This window comes from Clarias gariepinus, chromosome 19, assembly GCF_024256425.1.
Source record: "Clarias gariepinus isolate MV-2021 ecotype Netherlands chromosome 19, CGAR_prim_01v2, whole genome shotgun sequence".
Classification (NCBI taxonomy): domain Eukaryota; kingdom Metazoa; phylum Chordata; class Actinopteri; order Siluriformes; family Clariidae; genus Clarias; species Clarias gariepinus.
The window spans coordinates 20,253,681-20,273,221 of NC_071118.1; the positions used below are offsets into that span (position 1 = coordinate 20,253,681).

Genomic DNA, 19,541 nt, shown 5'->3' on the forward strand with positions numbered 1-19,541 from the left:
TATTGTTTCCTTGGCCAACCTGTTCGATGTAGGGTTTGTACACAATTAGGTTCTGGGTTGTAGGGATTTTCTTTCAGCAATATGTTTATTGATTTAAAACAGGGACATAAAGTAAACATGTAGTGTAAACAGAGGAAATTATCTATAATATTTACATCAGGAGCCTTGCGGAAATTGGGTTTTGAAGTGCTAAAGTGTCAGAACAAACAGAACTTTGCAAAGCTTGATGTCCTTACTGTACCATTCCTAAAACACTGAATCATGTAAAGAAGGTTGAAAGAGATGTCTAGAGACGATAGGACTGCATAGAGAAAAGCCACAAAAAACCCTTAACTGAGCTCATACTCTCAAGGTATTCCACCCAGGGAGGCTGATTAGGTTGGTTATGGAAGTATGCCCAAAAGATGAAACATCGAATGCTTGCTGCCAAGTAATAAAAACGAAAATTGGCTAGAGCCATGCCACCATCTCCTTTAGATTTTTAAAGTAGGGACTTCTAATTAAGGATGCTTACCTTTCCAAATGTAAGATGATATAATTGAATCCAATGCATCAAGGTAACATTTGAGAATAAAAACATGTACAGACTGAAAAAGATGTAGGAAGTATATTCATTTGGTTGTAGGGACATTTGACTGCGGAAAAGATGTTATTATTATGGTTAAAATTGGACATGGTGAAAATGCTATTACGTAGGATATGTAAGGTTGCCCTTACAGTGGAAAAAGCTTGATGCAGTACCCTATAGAGTTTCCTTGTGTGTAAGGAAACATGATGTAGTACAGTAATCTGTACCCATCCACTGGAATAAAGGAGATGCATGCTTCTATACTTGTGAGAAAGTGAGATGAAGTGCTGCTACTTCTCTGAACGAGTGGCCTCTAGTGTGCCTCTATAGTAGAAAAAAAAGATGAAAAACCTGGGTGGCCTTTTTTGCCTCTGCTTTTCAGACAGCTCGAAACAACTTAAATTGTGTGTGTGTGTGTGTGTGTGGGCAGGATTACTATGTGGTGATTCTGTGTCCGTGTGAGGCTGACAGTCAGGTTAGAAGAGTTCTCCAGATTCCACTTTGGTCTCAGAGGGTCATATACCTGCAAGGGTCCGCCTTAAAAAATCAGGACCTCCTTCGAGCCAAGTAAGTGACAGCTTCATCAGGCAATTACATCACTGCATACCATGCAATCAAGTTCCTCTTCTCAACAAAAGACACTTTCTAAAAAAACACTCTTTCAGGGATTCCCTTAAAACTATTGTGTATGTTTAAAGATTCTACTTGGAGATCCCTTTTGGTAGGAAACCGTACAGTCCTTTCTTACTGTTTCTGTTTTTTCTATATCCAATTTCCACTCTCCATTTCTGATTCCTATATTTGTACTTTCTCTCTTTCATCTGTTGCCATGGTGTTATGTTCTTACAGCCATGAAATGTTAATAACAGTGAAGAATTTTTAGCATCCAAGGTCTTACTGTATAATACACGTTTCTGTGTGTGTGTGTGTGTGTGTGTGTGTGTGTGTGTGTGTGTGTGTGTGTGTGTGTGTTTGTGCGTCCACTTGTTCAGTAAGAGCTTGTTTCTGGTTCAGAGTTTAAGACTGTAATTTGCCCCCTGATGTGTCATTTCTAACCCTGACTAGGTAATTGTCAGTGCTCTTTTATGTTTATATTCCTCTGAGTGTTTTGTTGTGTTGACATCTTTTTTTCCTCTTTGCTGCTGTAGGATGGATGATGCTGAGGCTTGCTTTATTCTGAGCAGCAGGAATGAAGCGGATCGAATGGCTGCAGTAAGAATAGATCGGTCTCAGTTCTTATTTACAATACTAAAATGTAAAATTGATAATCAAACTGACTACAGTTAAACCTTGGATTATGAGCATAATTTGTTCCAGAAGCATGCTTGTATATTACAGCACTCGTATATCAGCACACACACACACTCTAACGGAGACAGTGCTCTGTCAGGTAACTTCTTTAACAATAAACCTCTCTAATGACACTCGCACACACACTAACGGAATCAGTGCTTTCTGACAGAGAGAGACTCTGGCTCTTTAGGGATTAGGGATGATTATGCATAACATTATAATCAAGTATGTATTAGGCATTGTTAAAGAAAAGACCAAAATTTACCATGTGTGTTTGGAGTCATGTCATACTGTATTATAGTATGGCAGAAGAATGATTTAAAAGAAATAAAGCAAATTGGATTTAAACATGATATTTAGATATTTTATTTTTCTTCGAAACAGGGAGAGTGATGTTAAATTTTGTTTTAAAGTATGAAGCGAAAGGACAAGTGTAAAGCCTAATCATACCTTTTTAACCTAATTTAAACATCATATTACTTGTTTTCAGTTTGCAAGCATGAAATTGTGTCATTTTATATGTCTTTAAATTGACTTTGTCAGGATCATCAAACAATACTGAGAGCATGGGCAGTAAAGGATTTTGCCCCAAACTGCCCCCTCTATGTCCAGATCCTTAAACCTGAAAACAAGTTCCATGTCAAGTTTGCGGGTGAGTCTTGTAATCCAGTTCTGATTTTAATACAAACTTGTTAACTTGTCTTTGTAAGCATTTAGTTTTGCTTAATTTAATAAGAATTTTTACAAAGAGCAAAATTGCTGTACTTGTTACCAAGGTCAGATTGTTTGTATGAATGATGATCATCACTTCCATGTTGTTATGGAAACTGGATGGGTGTCATGAGACAGTACAGGAATATAATGTAGAAATATTATCCATAATTGTCTACCATTTTGTCTCTAAGTAGAGGGGTGTGTTTCCTGCTGTAGACCATGTGGTGTGTGAAGAGGAGTTCAAGTACGCGTTATTAGCTCTGAACTGCCTGTGTCCGGCCACGTCCACTCTCGTCACTCTGCTTGTCCACACATCCCGTGGACAGTAAGTAGCCCATTTTCTCAACATTCATAATCTTTATATTATGCTCTCTTTATTCCTATCTGTCCAGCAAAATAAAGTGTTGTTACCATGGTAGGCATGTATCAACTCTACGTTTACATCCTGGACCAGTGCACAAAGACACTTTAATAACCTCTGCACAAAGACACTTTCTTCTATGCATATTTGCACACCAGTACAGTATATTTCAATTTGTACAGTATATTTCTATTTTTATGCACATCTTATTTCTATGTACAGTATATTTCTATTTTTATGCATATCATATTTCTATTTTTATTTTTAGTTCCATTTTTTTTTCTAGCACATTTCTATTTTTATTTTTAGTTCTATTTTTTCCTAGCTTAATTTAATTTTTTTATTTAATTTTTTTTATCGTATTCTTTTATTTATATTTATTTCTTATTTGTAAACTTTAATTCTCTTTTAGGGTCAATAGCAGTCGTATAATACATTTCACTACATTTCGTACTGTGTATGTTTGTGTATGTGACAAATAAAATTTGAATTTGAATTTGAATTTGATCTAGGTATGACCACGGTCTTTGTGACATGGGTAGGTGCCTTCCTGTTGGGAATGTGTCGGATTAATCGGATAATGTAAATTTTTTAACCTGGCTTTTATAAAAAAATTGCACCATATGAGGATTAAAGCCCACCTTACTTGTTGGGCATTCAGTTGTTTGGCTAATTAAGCAAAATCATGCAAAAGGAAATGCTGTTGTACTAAATATCAGCACGGCTGTGATATTGCTTTTATAGAACAGAACCATAAATGCCATTAATTATCATCGATTTGTGATTTGTTCGCTTATTTAACCAATTATTTTGCTCCACCAACAAATATTCTTACACGACTGCCAGAATTAGCGTTGAGCTGGCGATTAACTGAATGTAATTAACAGGCATGAATGTAGGTTTAAATTCTAAGAAGATAAGGAATATAAACAATGAAGGCTGTGAACAGTACTGAGAACTCTATGAGACTTAGATTACATTTCCAAATATTCGGCTTTAGAATATGAGCCAACTCTCGGGGCTGGTGACATGGACTGATACATTCATGGAGTTCGCAATGCTGTTATGCTCTATTATCACCACTCATGGTGTGCCTTTCGTCCAAACAGCTTGCTCGGTCAGATCTAACCGTTGTATAATTTTGCATATTCTAGGTCATGGTGGTCAGTGAGGATAGTGGATGCTGAGCTTCTTGTAGGTAGCATGACAACTTTTTCATGGCTATCGGCCAGCAGGTTACAATTGCAAACACTGTAATTCCTTTTTGCCTGCAATAATTTTCTAATTCACTTTGTGGCCAGAGATTCCCCGCCTAGTCTCAAAGGCATCTACTACAAAGATGCTACAAATAGCTTGCTAGGATCCAGGTGTTGCACACAGGGCATGAGTAGTAGTGGAGTTCCACACAAAGTGTTTCTTACTATTCTTTAGCAATTGAGGCGATTATTGCGGCAATTACACTGAATACCCTGATCTAAAATAAAGTTTGTGACTGCAAAGGAGCACATGATTAATTAAGCATTGAAATACAGTGGGAGAAGAAGATAGCCCATATGGCATTATGTGGTATTTATAGTGCCTTGTAAGTGGGGCTAAATGTAATTTTCAATTTTTGCTGCTCTTTGTTGCATGCTAACCAGTAGGCATTGTGAATGTCTAGTTCAGTAAAACCTTAGATTTGCGAAGTTGATTAAGGTCAGCCAGAATCAGTGACAGTTGTTAGGTTTAGTCCATGATAATCAACACTGGGTTGTCACAGGCCATAAAAAAAAATCCTGAGACAGGTCGATGTACCCTTATTGCAGTGTTTGGGATATGCATACTTTTATGACTCTTTGGCAAGTAGGTCTATTCTCTAGCATGATGGTGTGGTACCTGCAAGCAGTTTCGTGATGCAAGCATAGGAGCAGTGAAGTACAAGACATTATATTTGGTTTTGCTGAATAGAACCCAACAGGCTTAAATCTGGGGCCTATGACACATCCAAGGGAGACCCAGAATTATAGGGAATTTTATTGCTACCATGATTACAAAGAAAATATCTTCTTGATGAAGTGCTATATAGCGAAGTAAAACTGGCTTTGTGTAGTGAACAATGCTCCCAGTTCAATTGGCCCACACATTTAAAATATTGTTAAGGAACAAATTTCAGTAGAGCTTGGCTACAGTGTGCCGGTCTATAAAATTTCTTTCGAGCTGTTGCATCCAACATGTAGAACTCCTGAGCATACTCTGCTGTGCTCAGCTAATCTTGTTGAATCCAAGCAGCTTCTCATTCATCTCCTAACTCACTAAAGGATGAATGAAGAATCTCTTAAAATGATGAATAAATTGTTCGTAGGAAGCGTATCCTCTCCACCATGTTTCCAGACTGTATTGGCTGCCTTGAGGTCACTGTTGGAAAGCTGTTGGTTTTGTTCCAAGACTCCCTCCTGACCAATGAAATAAAGGAAGGATTGCAGTGAAAAAATCACCACAGTTTGTGACATCTCCAGAGTATTATTTCAGGCTGGGAATCTGAGTAGACTGCATCCATACTTATATTCCTTGCTGCATTCTGGGAAATAGAGTCAGACCTTGACCCTAGAATGGGACTGAAAATTATCCAATCAGCTAATAATGTGGCAGCAGTGCAATGCATGACACCAAGAGCATCAGAATGTGGAAAAATGTGATCTACATACTTAAGCATGCCATTGTTGCTGGTTGTCAACATTTTAGCAACGTGATCATTATCTGCTCGATTTTATGCATTGTGTTGTTGAAATGATGGCCTAATTGTTTAATTGCATGAATGAGTAGGGGTACATTTGTTTCTCTTACTGTATTACTTTTCAAAAACTACACTGTTTATCGTTCTTTATTTCAGGTTCATAAACATATAATATGAAGTGTAACTAAATGTTTACAATGTCTATAGGGAAGGTCAGCAGTCTCCTGAGCAGTGGCAGAGAATGTATGGCCGCTGTTCCGGGAACGAAGTCTATCACATCCAACTCAGTGACAGCATGTTCTTCCGAGAGTTTGAGAATAAGAGCTTTACCTATGCTGCTTTTCATGCACACAAAAAGTGAGCACACACACACACACACACACACACAGACACACATATACACATAAAACTGAGAAGACAGACAGAAAGAAAAGCCTGACACAGGGCAACATACTGTATAGTTTCCAATGGCACATGGTCTTTCTTGCTGCAATCCTGTCAGAACATAAATAATCATGTCAAATGGCTTTATTGTGACTTCATCAATGTATAGCTGGTTCTGTACACGGTAAACCACAACAACAGTCCTCTAGGACCATAGAACAATGATATAGAACAGCACAGATCTACCCAGAGCTTCTTACAGTAAAGTGCCTGTATACTAACTAGGGGAACAACAATACATATACATTATCAACTAAAATTGATAATCAAATTAGTTGGCAACAAATTTAATTGTTGATTCATTTATGACATTATTGCACTTGATTCTCGCACGAACTGTGAACGCTCTGAAATGTAGGTGTGAGGCTTACTGGAGTGAAGTGAGTAATAGGCAAACAACTTGACGAGCAGAAATCTCCTAAGTGTGGGAACATTCCACTCTTAACTCAAGCAAAACAGAATCTAGCTAGAATTAGAGAGAGTCTCTCTTAGTTGTTACACTCTTTACTTTTTTTCAGCTCCAAGCAACACACACACATGCATACACACAAATGTTGTTGGCTTTTGAGCTTTGCATGCGTGTTCGCTCTTTCTTTTTCTCCTACGCCTTTCTTCATACACATACATACACAGCAACATACACATGCACATGCTAATTAGCCATATTCCACTCAGGGGTGTGTCCTTTTCCCACTCTTGAGCCCTTCATCACAGACTTAATCTCAGTTTTCTTAACATTTCAACTCAACATACATAACTGCCATCCACCATCTTTTATCTTTATTTCATAGTTATATTTTACTACACATTTTATTATATTTTATTACTACTTTCTTGTTTTTAGAGTTTGTTACATCAGGAAAGTTAATTAAAAGTGGGAATTAATTTTTAAACGAAGTAGTCATATTTATTATCTTCATTGTTAGTTACCACATGCACAAAACAACTTAAACTTCATTTAAAAGCTGATAACTAAATAAAAGCTATTAAGTGAATGCAGCAATTATAATCCAAATAAATCAATTAATTGTTTCAATAATCGAAGAAATTAATCCGTTATTAAAATAGTAATTAGTTGCAGCTCTAACACCAACATATACAAAAGAGTTTTTAGAATATCATTGGATATAACATAATATATTGATGTAAACTGTGTGTGTGTGTGTGTGTGTGTGTGTGTGTGTGTGTGTGTGTGTGTGTGTTTGTAGGTATGGTGTATGTTTGATAGGAATAAAGAGAGAGGATAATAAAATCATTCTACTGAACCCTGGTCCCCGTCATTTAATGTGTGCTGCGGACACCTGCTACTACATTAACATCACAAAGGAAGAAAACTCTGCATTTACTGTCAGACAAGAAACACAACACAGGAAGAAACAAAGTAAAAGTAATATTCTGAACAGCCCGTCTGAGCTTCCAGTTCACAGCATCATTGCTAGCATGGGTAAGATAAAGATTTTTATGTAAATCATTTTCATATAATAGAGCCTGAATGGTAACATGCCCAATGTGTGGAAAAGTGCCATATGGATAAAGAAAAGATCTTAAATGTGACAACTGGTGCATTTTTCAAAAAAAGGGGAAAGTGTGTATATCAGCCTGGTGTCTTTTTTATTGATGGCATTATTGGACAGTAAGGAGGGAGAGGTGGATCTGTACAGGTTGTGATTGGTCAGATGGCGCGGTCCTTTATGATTGGTCCACCGCTACAGAGACCCGTCAATACATAGAAAAGATGGCGTTGGTTTTACCGTGTAACGACCAGCTAATTTTATATTAACTGTGGCTACAAAAATCAAGAGGTCTTTTATCTTTGTGTTGGTGTTACGTTAAAAGGCTGGCGAGCAAAAAGGACAAACACAAACAATTAAATAAAGCAAACGAAGTCCGTGTTTATTGTATGTGTGTTAACCGAGTATACCGAGTATGGTTCGGTCTCACCAGGGTAATGAAGTCTGGGAGGCCGATGACAGAGGGTGAGAAGTCCGGGGAATATGTCCAGTCAAAGATAATCCGGTTAAAAAATCTTCGAAAGAAAATAATCCACAGCAATCTCTCCTTCTCTCGTCCAAACAAATAATGCCAGCGCATTATTTTTTTTTATTGTTTTTTTATATTACAAAGTGTTTAATCGAACCCGGCATGAATGCTCGGTCACATTAACAAGAGGGTGGTAAAGTTAATTGTAAGATTAACGTTGCAAGTTGTTCGCGACGTAGAACGTGGGCGGACATTCTGCAAATATGTTACGGAGTGACGTGGATCTGTAACAGAGTAAAAATAGATTTGCTAACGACTTGTTTAGGCGAATGTGAGCCAATTTTTTATTTTATTTCATTTATCGTGCACTGTCAGCGTCGCAGATAGTTTATGTTCACATACAGCTACATGACACACTGCATGAAATATCATATTTAAAAAAGCATAATAGGGGCTGTTTAAAGATAGGGATGGAAATGTTGTTTTATGTTGTTTTAGTCAAGACCTTTATAATTATTCTACCATCATCACTCCGCGAAGTTTGACTCATAATCTGTTAACTACTAATACCCCTGTCTCACCTACACGGGTCCATTCATCATGATTCACCGCGAGTTTTGGCGCTGTGATTATTTTCCATCTTTCTGCGCGTGGGTCCTCACATAGTCAAACTGCAGAGATGAGACGAATAGGTGAGATAGGGGGAACAGCAGGAATAACTGCGGGTGGGGCTTGCAGGACGACTTTCACACACACACAATAATGGATTGGGAACAACTGCTGTCCGGCTCACGTTACACCCAACACTGTTGGAGAGTAAGAGGATCCCAGAGGATTAGAGAAAAAGTGTATTGGTGCCAATTTTTAAAAACAAGGGAGATGTGCAAAGCTTCAGCTACAGAGGAATGAAGCTGATAAGCCATACAATGAAGCTGTGGGAAAGAGTAGTGGAAGCTAGGTTAAGGGCATAGGTGAACATTTGTGAACAGCAATATGGTTTCATGCCTAGAAAGATGACAACAGATGCAATATTTGCTTTGAAGATGCTGATGAAAAGTACAGAGAAGGTAATAGGAAGTTGCACTGTGTTTTTGTAGGTTTAGAGAAAGGGTATAAGAGAGTAGCTGTGGTATTGTATGTGGGAGTCTGGAGTGGCAGAGAAGTATGTTAGAGTGGTGCAGGACATGTATGAGAGCTGTAAGACAGTGGTGATATGTGGTGTAGGTGTGACAGAAGAGTTTAAGGTGGAGGTGGGTCTGCATCAAGGATCGGCTCTGGGTCCCTTCTTGTTTGCTCTGGTGATGGACAGGCCGACAGATGAGGTTAGACAGATGTCTACATTGATTATGATGTTTGGAGATGACATTGTGCTTTGTAGCGAGAGTAAGGAACAGGTGGAGAAAAATCTAGAGAGGTTGAGGTATGCTCTGGAAAGCACAGGAATAAAGGTTAGCTGTAGCAAGACAGAATACATGCGTGTGAATGAGAGGGATCCAAATGGAACAGTGACGCTTTTAAAAGCGTATCAGCGAGAACAAAGGAAAGGTGCACCAAGACAGTGGTCAGACCAGCGATGCTCTACGGCTTAGAGACAGTGGCACTAAGGAAAAGACAAGAGGTATCAGATGGGTTTAAAAACTGAGATCATTAGAGGGAAACCCATGTTAGATGTTTTGAAGATAAAGTCAAAGAGAGCCAGATTAAGGTGGTTTGGACATTTTCAGATGTTCAGAGGCGAGATTATGAATAAACTGTATGGGTAGAAGGTTGCTAATGTTGAAACTGCCAGGCATGAGATCTAGAAGAAGACCAAAGAGGAGATTTATGGATGTACAGAGAGGTCATGAGAGAGGACATTAAGTTAGTTGGTGTGAGAGAAGAGGATGCAGAGAATTTATAATTTTATAATAATAATAAATATTTTAAATATTATATTATATATTTTAAAATATTATAATAAACAATTTTGAATAATTGAAATATTATAATACATTTTCATAAATAATCTTTTTTAGCTTATATATGTTTTCATTTCAGGTAGAGGTACAAAATCACAAGGAATTTTTTTTTATCATCTAGGAACTGTTGCAATGGACTTTCAGAACCCCAGTCCAACTGCAAACACCAAATTGGCGCCACCCTCAGAAAATGGACCAAAATGTCGCCGAACCAGTATTGCTCCTGTTCTGGAGATTGCAGACTCTGCCTCTTTACTGCCATGTGACCTCCTCAGTGACCAATCAGAAGACGAAACTGCACACTCGGATGAGGATGTTCCCTCTGTCTTTGAGTGTGTCTCTTTATTTGTTTGGAGCTTTACCCAGTATCATTGTGGGTTTAGTCCAGATTTTTCTCTTACCCCATATAAATGCTAGGCGCTGGACTGGACTAGGTACACTAAATTGTACCTAGATGTGATTAACGTTGTAAATGTATGTGTGTGCCCTATGGAATGGGTATCAGGAAAGCCCTGTGCTGTCCTGCAGCTATATTGCATTATCTGTTTTTTGCTTGATATGGGTGACTGTTTAAGTTCTGTGGTTAGTTTTTAGTCTTTTGCTGTGGATGTATGTTTTGTTAACCTTGTGTGCTGTTTATTCACATTGTATGTATTTCATATTGTTGTCACCACACCTGTTATGCTTGTGCTACTGCTATGCTAATGGAAAGCTAAGGTCCAGTTCATAGTTCTGTTCCAGTGTCTAAGTTCTGTTTTTATTCACTCATCTTATCCCTGACAGAATGCAAAGTCCCTTTGAGAATGCGGCAGATGAAAAGAGAACACGCAGTGCTGGGAATTATATGCCAGCATGCAGAGCAGTTTGCTTTCCCCAAAAACAGAGCTCATGGACATTCCATCCCATTTATGACAAGTTCCAATTCATCCCGGATGGATTCCACTGGCGGGCCAGTTCTCTCAGGAGGAGCTGGCAAATCTGGAGCCAGCGGAGTGGGAGTAGATCCTGTTCATGAAGTTCTGATCACCAACCCAGTGGGTCTTTAAGCAGAATGTTTTATCAGCCAGGGACATACCATTTAGGAGAAACTTGTGGAGTTAATAAAACATGTTAGCCAACAAATTGGCCATGGGGCATGGGCAGAGCAGCCTGGTGTTGATGGAAGGACAACGGAGCAACTCCTCGCCCAAAATACAGGTTACAATCTACTCCACCCTGGCCTACCACACTGTCCCCTTCTAACTCCAACCCCTCTTGCACTGTGAGGGACATTGTCCCCAATCCCCCCTCCAGGATTCTTTGGAATCCAATGTTTCTAGTCAGTGTTCAGGACCACCTCTTGAATGTGCTGTGCACTGCACTGCTATGCTAATGCTTACATGGTGCTGTCTTCCATTTCATATATTTGTCGAAATTGCATGTTTACTCAGTTATGCATGTCTAATAAAGAGAAACCTGCACATTCAAGCCTGCACCTGCACTTAACATTCTTGGCACTGACAAAACCCTGCACAGGATAAAGTGGTTTCTGAGATAAATGCGTGAAAGTTATGAAGATTTTTAGGGCCATAAGATTACTTGGGTGTTATTTAATTGGAGATACAAAACGAATGTTTGCTGAACGTATGAATTAGTCACCTTGCTAGCCAGCTTCATGAACTCCCTAAATAGTCTTAATTACATTCAGCTAACAAACATTACCACACAAATATTAAATTCTTCCTTCTTCTCTACAACAACACCATTTTAATGTACTTGTTTTTAATACTTGTAATGTGCTTGTTTCAAATGCCTGCCTGCAGCTGTGTGAAGGGTTATCCTCCTAACTCACCCTACATAGGAAGCTCACCAACCCTGTGCCACCTCCTGCCCAATAAAGCTCCATTCTGCTGCTTGCGTCTTGACCAGGTTAGCCACTGCTATCAGTTTTCATTTCTACAACAACTTAATTCATGTTCATGTAACCCCTTCCTAGACATTGAAGTCAAATTTAAGTCCAGTACTCTTGCTTAATCTAACATTAAGTGTTAGTAACTTATAACCAAGTATCCTATTTATTTATTTATTTATATGAATATAAGTTCAAACTTGTTGGCCTAAATGGTATTTGTGATTTTTTGTTGTTGTTGTTGTTGTTGTTTGTTGTTGACATCTTGTTTTAATTCAGGTATACACAAATGTTTAGGTGGTTATTTGTCTTATTATTAGGGATTATTTTGCACACTAAGTGCAAGAACTATCTTTATTATATACCTTTCATGTCTAGGTGCAATGTACGCACAAAGGACCTCAGCTAGTAAATGAACAAGCAAAAAAGAGAGTGACTGGTTCATGTTTTTTTGCATATTACTGATACAACACCACCATTAAACTGATTACCCTACCACATGCATTTCAAAGGCCAGAATGTGAATTACTGTTTTTTAGATCTTTATTGCATAAAACAGGTAGCTTTCTATTTTCGGAACCTTAAAAATGTTAAGTTGCCCTCTCTTTTGCTTATTTCTAGGCTATTTATTCGCTAACACACATGATAAGCTACATGTGAAAAAAGCTAGAAATGTGCTTTGACCCCAAGATGCCAATGACTTCAAACTGACCAAAACCATTTAAAAAAATTACACAAAGTGTGTACAAGCTCACGGCTGCCAGCACACCTTTTAGTAACATTACTTAAAAGGATAGTTCAGGTTTTTCCAAGTCTGTCTTAAATCATAATTGGGGTAAAAATAAGTATATTAACACTAGATGTGCCCGTGACTTCACTTGCGTGCTATTTAATTGCACACTCATAAGCGTGTTTTCTACAATGTCATCTGTTGTCCAATGTACAACGTCATTTGCTGAATTTTGAAATGAACTAAAAGTATATAAAAGTATATACGTACTTGAAAATTTTCCTCTAGATGAAGTCCTTTGAATTGTGGCCAGTGTGTTTTGGGTGGTTGTCCTGCTGGATGATCACATTCCATACAAGTACAAGTTGAAAAGTAGCTAGGCATTTAAAATTGGTAATAAAGTCCATATTTCTACATGCACTTTTTTACATAGGAAAATTCAGGAAGTCATTTGGGGTATTGTTGAGAACTTCTTTCAACAATATTTTTTATTGATTTTAAACAGGGATATAACAGAGTAAACATGTAGTGTTTCAATGCACACTTTATAAACCCCTATAACACCCACCCCACCCCTCCCTGACTCCAAGCCAGCTTTACATACTGTATGTAAAAAAGGCTAGACACCAGGCATATTAGAAGGAAAGGAAAAAAACGAAAAAACATGGAACTGGAAGTTTGGGTTCTGCGTGCAAAAACAAGGAAAAAAAGAGAAAAGATGGATGTACAATGTAAAACATCATTCAATTTCAGGGGCTGGTTTGGAATGGGTCAATTATTATTGATCAACATGCTTTTTCCAATGTAGTAGAGATGTCTGAGACATTCGATGTAATGTGTATTGTTTAGGGGTGCAACAATTAATCAACATTATCAACTATAATCAAATTAGTGAAGTTAAATGTGTAATAGCGAGATAGCAAACACGAGCAGAAATCTCATAAGAATAATTGAATATTTGTGATGGAATTAATCTGATTAATTGATTAATCGTCTAAATAAACATTAGATGATTACATGATGGATTATCAAAATAATTGTCATTGGCAGCTCTAGTTTTGCTCCTCAATTGCATGGAAAATGAGCAAGCTAAGGTTGTGCCAAAAAAATTTTTGGCACAACTGCTAAACAAATGCTTATAGTTTGAAAATGTATGTTCAACAAAAGTCAACATTTTTCATATTGCTCAGGAGACCTCGCTAAAACTCATAATAACTTTCGAGGGGATACATGCAAAATTGAAGGAGATACAGTTCTCTACCCTGAATCAGAAAAACTGGAATTTTGGGAAAACCTTTGGTCTGATTGCTTTGGAACATAATAGCACCTGATTCCTGGGAGAGGAGGTATTGAGCTACGAGGAGGGATTGGGCTGGTACCAAAGTTTTTGCTATATACTGTAAAACTCACCCTAAGGTTGCCCCTCATAATATGTGTATGTGTACAGTATATTTCTATTTTCAGATTCTATTTTTTCTAGTTAAATTTTATTTAAATTTTTTTATTTAAATTTTCTATCATATTTCTTCAATTGATATTTATTACTTATTATAAGTTTTAATTCTCTTTTTAAGGTCACTGGCGGTCGTGTAAGCATTTCACTACATTTCGTACTGTGTATGACTGTGTATGTGACAAATAAAATTTGAATTTGAATTTAAATTTGAAATGTTCGCTTTAATCAAAACATAATGTTGGAAAAAAAATCTTCCTTAAAACAATGTCATTTTCAAAACCTTGCCAAAAGGTAAAAAAGTTCAAGGAGTATACATACTTTCGCAAAGCACTGTATACTTCTGTTAGAAATGTTTTGTCTTGATACATCTATTTTTGTATTTTTTCTATTTCAGGCATGCAAACATGTTAGCTTTGAGGAAGCGAAAGCATACGGCTTCAAAAACAAGCTCATCATTGTATCAGCTGAGACAGCTGGAAACGGCCTGTACAACTTCATTGTCCCTCTGAGAGCCTATTACAGACACAGAAGAGAACTTAACCCAATCGTTCTACTGCTTGACAACCTGTGTGTACCCACTCATACATACACCTACAGTCACTCAAATACACAGACGTACATAAATACACAGGGAAATTTAACAGGTGCATACATATATATACATCATACAGCTAAACTTTTTGCAGACACCTCATCATCACATCCACATGTGCTTGTTGAACATCCCATTCCATTTTAGTCTGCTTTTGGTGTTATAATAACCCTCACTTTTCTAGGTTTTTCATTCGATTTTGGAGTGTATCTCTTGGGATTTGTGCTCATTCAGCCAGAACATTTTCTTGAGATTTGGCCCTGATGTTGGGTGGGAAGGCCTGGGGTGTAGTCAGCATTCCAGTTAATCCCAAAGTTGTCTCGTTTGGTTGAGGTCATAGCATTTGAGTAACCCTTTGCAATTTTCGGCAAACTATGTATCCTTGGCACTCACCTTGTGCACAGGGGCACTGTCATGCTGAAAGCCCTGTGTGACTTTTAGTTCTAGTGAAAGGAAATTCTAATGTTACAGCATACAAAGACATTTTATATAACTGCCCAAGTGGAAAAAAAAAACTATGCTAAGTACTGTATATTAAATCCAAGCATATTTAAGTATGCTTGCAGCAGATTGATTAGTAGATTTGAAGTTTGCTATTTTGGAACTAATAAAGTGTGTTTAAGTTGTAATTAAATTGTACACAAGCACAATTTTAAGTGTATTAAGTATACTTTTGTGTGCTAAAGTGGACCAACTTTAAGTATACTTAGTACACTTAAAGTATATGGCTGTGTGTGTACTAACGTACATACCTGACAGTAATTAATATAATTTAAATATATATTTAATGTATTATAAGTACATTACAGCTATTTTTACTATGTTACAAATACATGATTAATATACTATGAGTATATTCTTATTGCAGCAGTAGCATGCTGTTGTACTTCTGGCCAATTACAAATACTAAATAAGTACTAAATTATAAGTATTACAACTTATTCAACTTATTTAATACTAAATAAGTTGTGGTTAATACAAATATACGTTATTGTATCATACAGTACACACAACCTTCTATACTACAGTATTGCAAATGTATTAACAGTACACTAAAAATGTTTAGGATCATTTACAAATGCTAAATGCATTTTCTTCACTATAACATGTTTTTGAAAAGCATTAAGTCTGAAATTATAAAGCAGATTTTATTCATGAGTTCAACAGATTTAATTTGCACAAGGTTACAAAAAAACACTACTATAGTTTACAAACACACAAATTAAAATTTTAACTGTAGTCTGAACATAGACAGGCATTAGTATTAGAGTATACAGGTACAGCATTAGTATAAACCTGGTGAGTTCATTCTAGCTGTTACACAGAGACTGAAAACAGGCCGAGAGCTACAGGGCTATTATACCACAAGCAAAGTACATAAGATTTGGCAACAGCACATTAGGCAATACATTATATAGCTTAAAGTATCTACTTAATTACAAATTACCTAACAAAAAAAAACATAAAAATTACCTTGTGCCGATGAAAAAATAATAACGATACGAACTAACGCACGCAATGAGAGGGAGAGATTCAGCATGCAAAAACGAGTCTAAAAGCGTGCACGCACACACGAGAGAGTAGTGCACTAAATATAAGTACATATGAATAAGTACATTTCAATTTAACTGATAATATACCGAGACTACTATATATTAAAAATTGTTTTCTAATGTATACTTTCTGTACATTTGTACAATGATTATTTTGAGGATATTTAAAAAAAAATATGCCAAAAATACATTGAAAAACAAGTTTAAATAAGTATACTTTGGAAATTAGACCAACCTTTCCAATAATATATTTTTGGAAAGTGTACTATAATACAATTATTTTGAAGTATATTGTAAGTTTAATTAGAGCATATGAGGACTTGTATGCTAGGCTAGACAGTAAGGAGGGAGAGGGGGATCTGTACAGGTTGGCAAGGCAGAGAGATAGAGATGGGAAGGATGTGCAGCCGGTTAGAGTGATTAAAGATAGAGATGGAAATGTACTGACAGATGCCAGAAGGGTGATGGGAAGATGGAAGGAGTACTTTAAGGAGTTGATGAATGAGGAAAACGAAAGAGAACAAAGAGTAGAAGAGGTGACTGTTGTGGAACAGGAAGTAGCAAATATTGGTAGAAGTGAGGTGAGAAGGGCGTTGAAGGACGATGAAGAGTGGAAAGGCTTTTCGTCCTGATGACACACCTGTGGAGGTATGGAAGTGCTTAGGTGAGAGAGGTGGCAGTAGAATTTTTGACAAGTTTGTTTAACAAGATCTTGGAGAGTGAGAGGATTCCAGAGGAATGGAGGAGAAGTGTATTGGTGCCAATTTTTAAGAACAAGGGAGATGTGCAAAGCTGTGGCAACTATAGAGGTATAAAGCTAATGAGCCAGACAATGAAGCTGTGGGAAAGAGTAGTGGAAGCTAGGTTAAGGGTAGAGGTGAGCATTTGTGAGCAGCAATATGGTTTTATGCCTAGAAAGTGTACATCAGATGCAGTATTTGCTTTGAGGATGCTGGCGGAGAAGTACAGAGAAGGTAACAGGGAGTTGCATTGTGTCTTTTTAGATTTAGAGAAAGCGTATGACAGGGTGCCAAGAGAGGAGCTGTGGTATTGTATGAGGAAGTCTGGAGTGGCAGAGAAGTATGTTAGAGTGGTGCAGGACATGTATGAGAGCTGTAAGACAGTGGTAAGATGTGCTGTAGGTGTGACAGAAGAGTTTAAGGTGGAGGTGGGTCTGCATCAAGGATCGGCTCTAAGCCCCTTTTTGTTTGCTCTGGTGATGGACAGGATGACAGATGAGGTAAGACAGGAGTCCCCATGGACTATGATGTTTGCAGATGACATTGTGCTCTGTAACGAGAGCAGGGAACAGGTGGAGGAAAATTTGGAGAGGTGGAGGTATGCTCTGGAAAGCAGAGGAATGAAGGTTAGCCGCAGCAAGACGGAATACATGAGTGTAAATGAGAGGGACCCAGGAGGATCGGTGAGGCTACAGGGAGCAGAGGTAAAGAAGGTGCAGGATTTTAAGTACTTGGGGTCAACGGTCCAGAGCAACGGAGAGTGTGAAAAGGAGGTGAAGAGGCGGGTACAGGCAGGTTAGAATGGGTGGAGAAAAGTGTCAGGTGTGTTGTGCGATAAAAGAGTATCAGCGAGAATGAAAGGAAAGTTGTACAGGACAGTGGTGAGACCAGCGATGCTCTACGGCTTAGAGACAGTGGCGCTGAAGAAAAGACAGGAGGCAGAGTTGGAGGTAGCAGAGCTGAAGATGTTGAGGTTCTCTTTGGGAGTGACAAGGATGGATAGGATTAAAAATGAGTTTATCAGAGGGACAACCCACGTTAGATGTTTTGGAGATAAAGTCAGAGAGGCCAGATTGAGGTGGTTTGGGCATGTTCAGAGGAGAGATTGTGAATATATCGGTAGAAGGATGCTGAGGTTGGAACTGCCAGGCAGAAGGTCTAGAGGAAGACCAAAGAGGAGATTTATGGATGCAGTGAGAGAGGACATGAAGTTAGTTGGTGTGAGAAAAGAGGATGCAGAGGATAGGGTTAGGCGGAGGCAAATGATTCGCTGTGGCGACCCCTGAAAGGGAACAGCCGAAAGACAAAGAAGAAGATTGTAAGTTTAATTCCAAAATTTGCTAAAAGCATAATGTCAGTATACTTTTTATATATTAACTGATGGTACAACTTTTTGTTAGTATATTTGCAATGTACTATCGAGGATTTCAATATATTTGTAATACACCAAAGTGTATTTTTTTTCACTGGTGTGTGTGTTTGAAAGACCCACAATTGGCTGCGATAGTCTGGAATCTACAAACTTTTGACCATATAATGTAACACTGAAATAAATGCTATCTAAACCGAACATCTTTCACTTTAGTAACCAAAAATTAACACTTAACATTTTTTCCAACATTCCATTACATATGGGAATCAGACAAATGACCTGACAGGGTTAAACATATCCGATTCTAGATAGTGCTATCCTTTTCGGGACATTTAGTCCCCACCAAGATTTAAAGAAAAAAAAAGTCTTCCCCATACACACGCTCGTCAAACTCTTCCTTGTGTCCTTAAACTCGGAAGACATCTAAGAGAAAAATATATTGATATTCTGAATGACTCAGAATATGTTTGTCCTTTTCTTGTCTGCATGATTGTATGTGTGTGTGGGAAGAAACTTCTTTTAACTCTCTCTCTCTCTCTCTCTCTCTCTCTCTTTCAAATGCATCATCGTCAGTGTGCCCTAAGTGCACATACAAGCAGGGATTTGCAATATTTATAAAGCACAGTTTACCTTGAAATATACACTGAGAGAGAGAGAGAGAGAGAGAGTGCAAGCAAGATCAACTTGAAAAACTAAAAGAAATTAGAGAAAGGCCTTCACATGGCATAGGTTGTCTTATAAATTTTAAAATCTCATTATCATTACTGTCTCTATCAGTGTACAGTTAATAACCTGACAGTGGACGTTAAATAAAAAAAAGTTATACAATTAAACTTTTTTTAAGTTTGTACTATCTGGTATCAGTCCAATAAGAAAGGGTTTGCTTTAAAGTCTGGTTCCTCCTTAGGCATTTGCATTTAATTTATGTTATTTCTTGTCAATTTGCTATATGTGAGCTGCGGACATGCAATACATTACAGATAAATATTGCTAGAACTTTTCCCTTCATGAAATACGCTTCTATTATACTAAATTGGTCTTGGGTACAAATTCAGTTCGAAATCTGTACACTTGTGCTCAGACTTACTAAAGCATGCTATTCATGCAGGGCGATTTAAAATACTTATATAGCAGTTTACCCCAGCAATGTGAATTACGATGACTGAAAGTCTATTTGGG

General features: G+C 37.6%; 1 protein-coding gene across 1 annotated transcript in view; it reads left to right on the forward strand.

Annotated features, from left to right (window-relative positions):
- kcnt1a (potassium sodium-activated channel subfamily T member 1a) overlaps nucleotides 1-19,541 on the forward strand; it is a 53,888-nt gene that overhangs the window by 25,528 nt on the left and 8,819 nt on the right. The window contains exons 13-21 of the mRNA XM_053478522.1: nucleotides 999-1,135; nucleotides 1,717-1,780; nucleotides 2,405-2,513; nucleotides 2,792-2,900; nucleotides 5,857-6,006; nucleotides 7,302-7,537; nucleotides 10,153-10,363; nucleotides 11,834-11,939; nucleotides 14,500-14,672. Coding sequence (XP_053334497.1) covers nucleotides 999-1,135; nucleotides 1,717-1,780; nucleotides 2,405-2,513; nucleotides 2,792-2,900; nucleotides 5,857-6,006; nucleotides 7,302-7,537; nucleotides 10,153-10,363; nucleotides 11,834-11,939; nucleotides 14,500-14,672 — 1,295 coding nt within the window. The remainder of the gene's footprint in view (nucleotides 1-998; nucleotides 1,136-1,716; nucleotides 1,781-2,404; nucleotides 2,514-2,791; nucleotides 2,901-5,856; nucleotides 6,007-7,301; nucleotides 7,538-10,152; nucleotides 10,364-11,833; nucleotides 11,940-14,499; nucleotides 14,673-19,541) is intronic.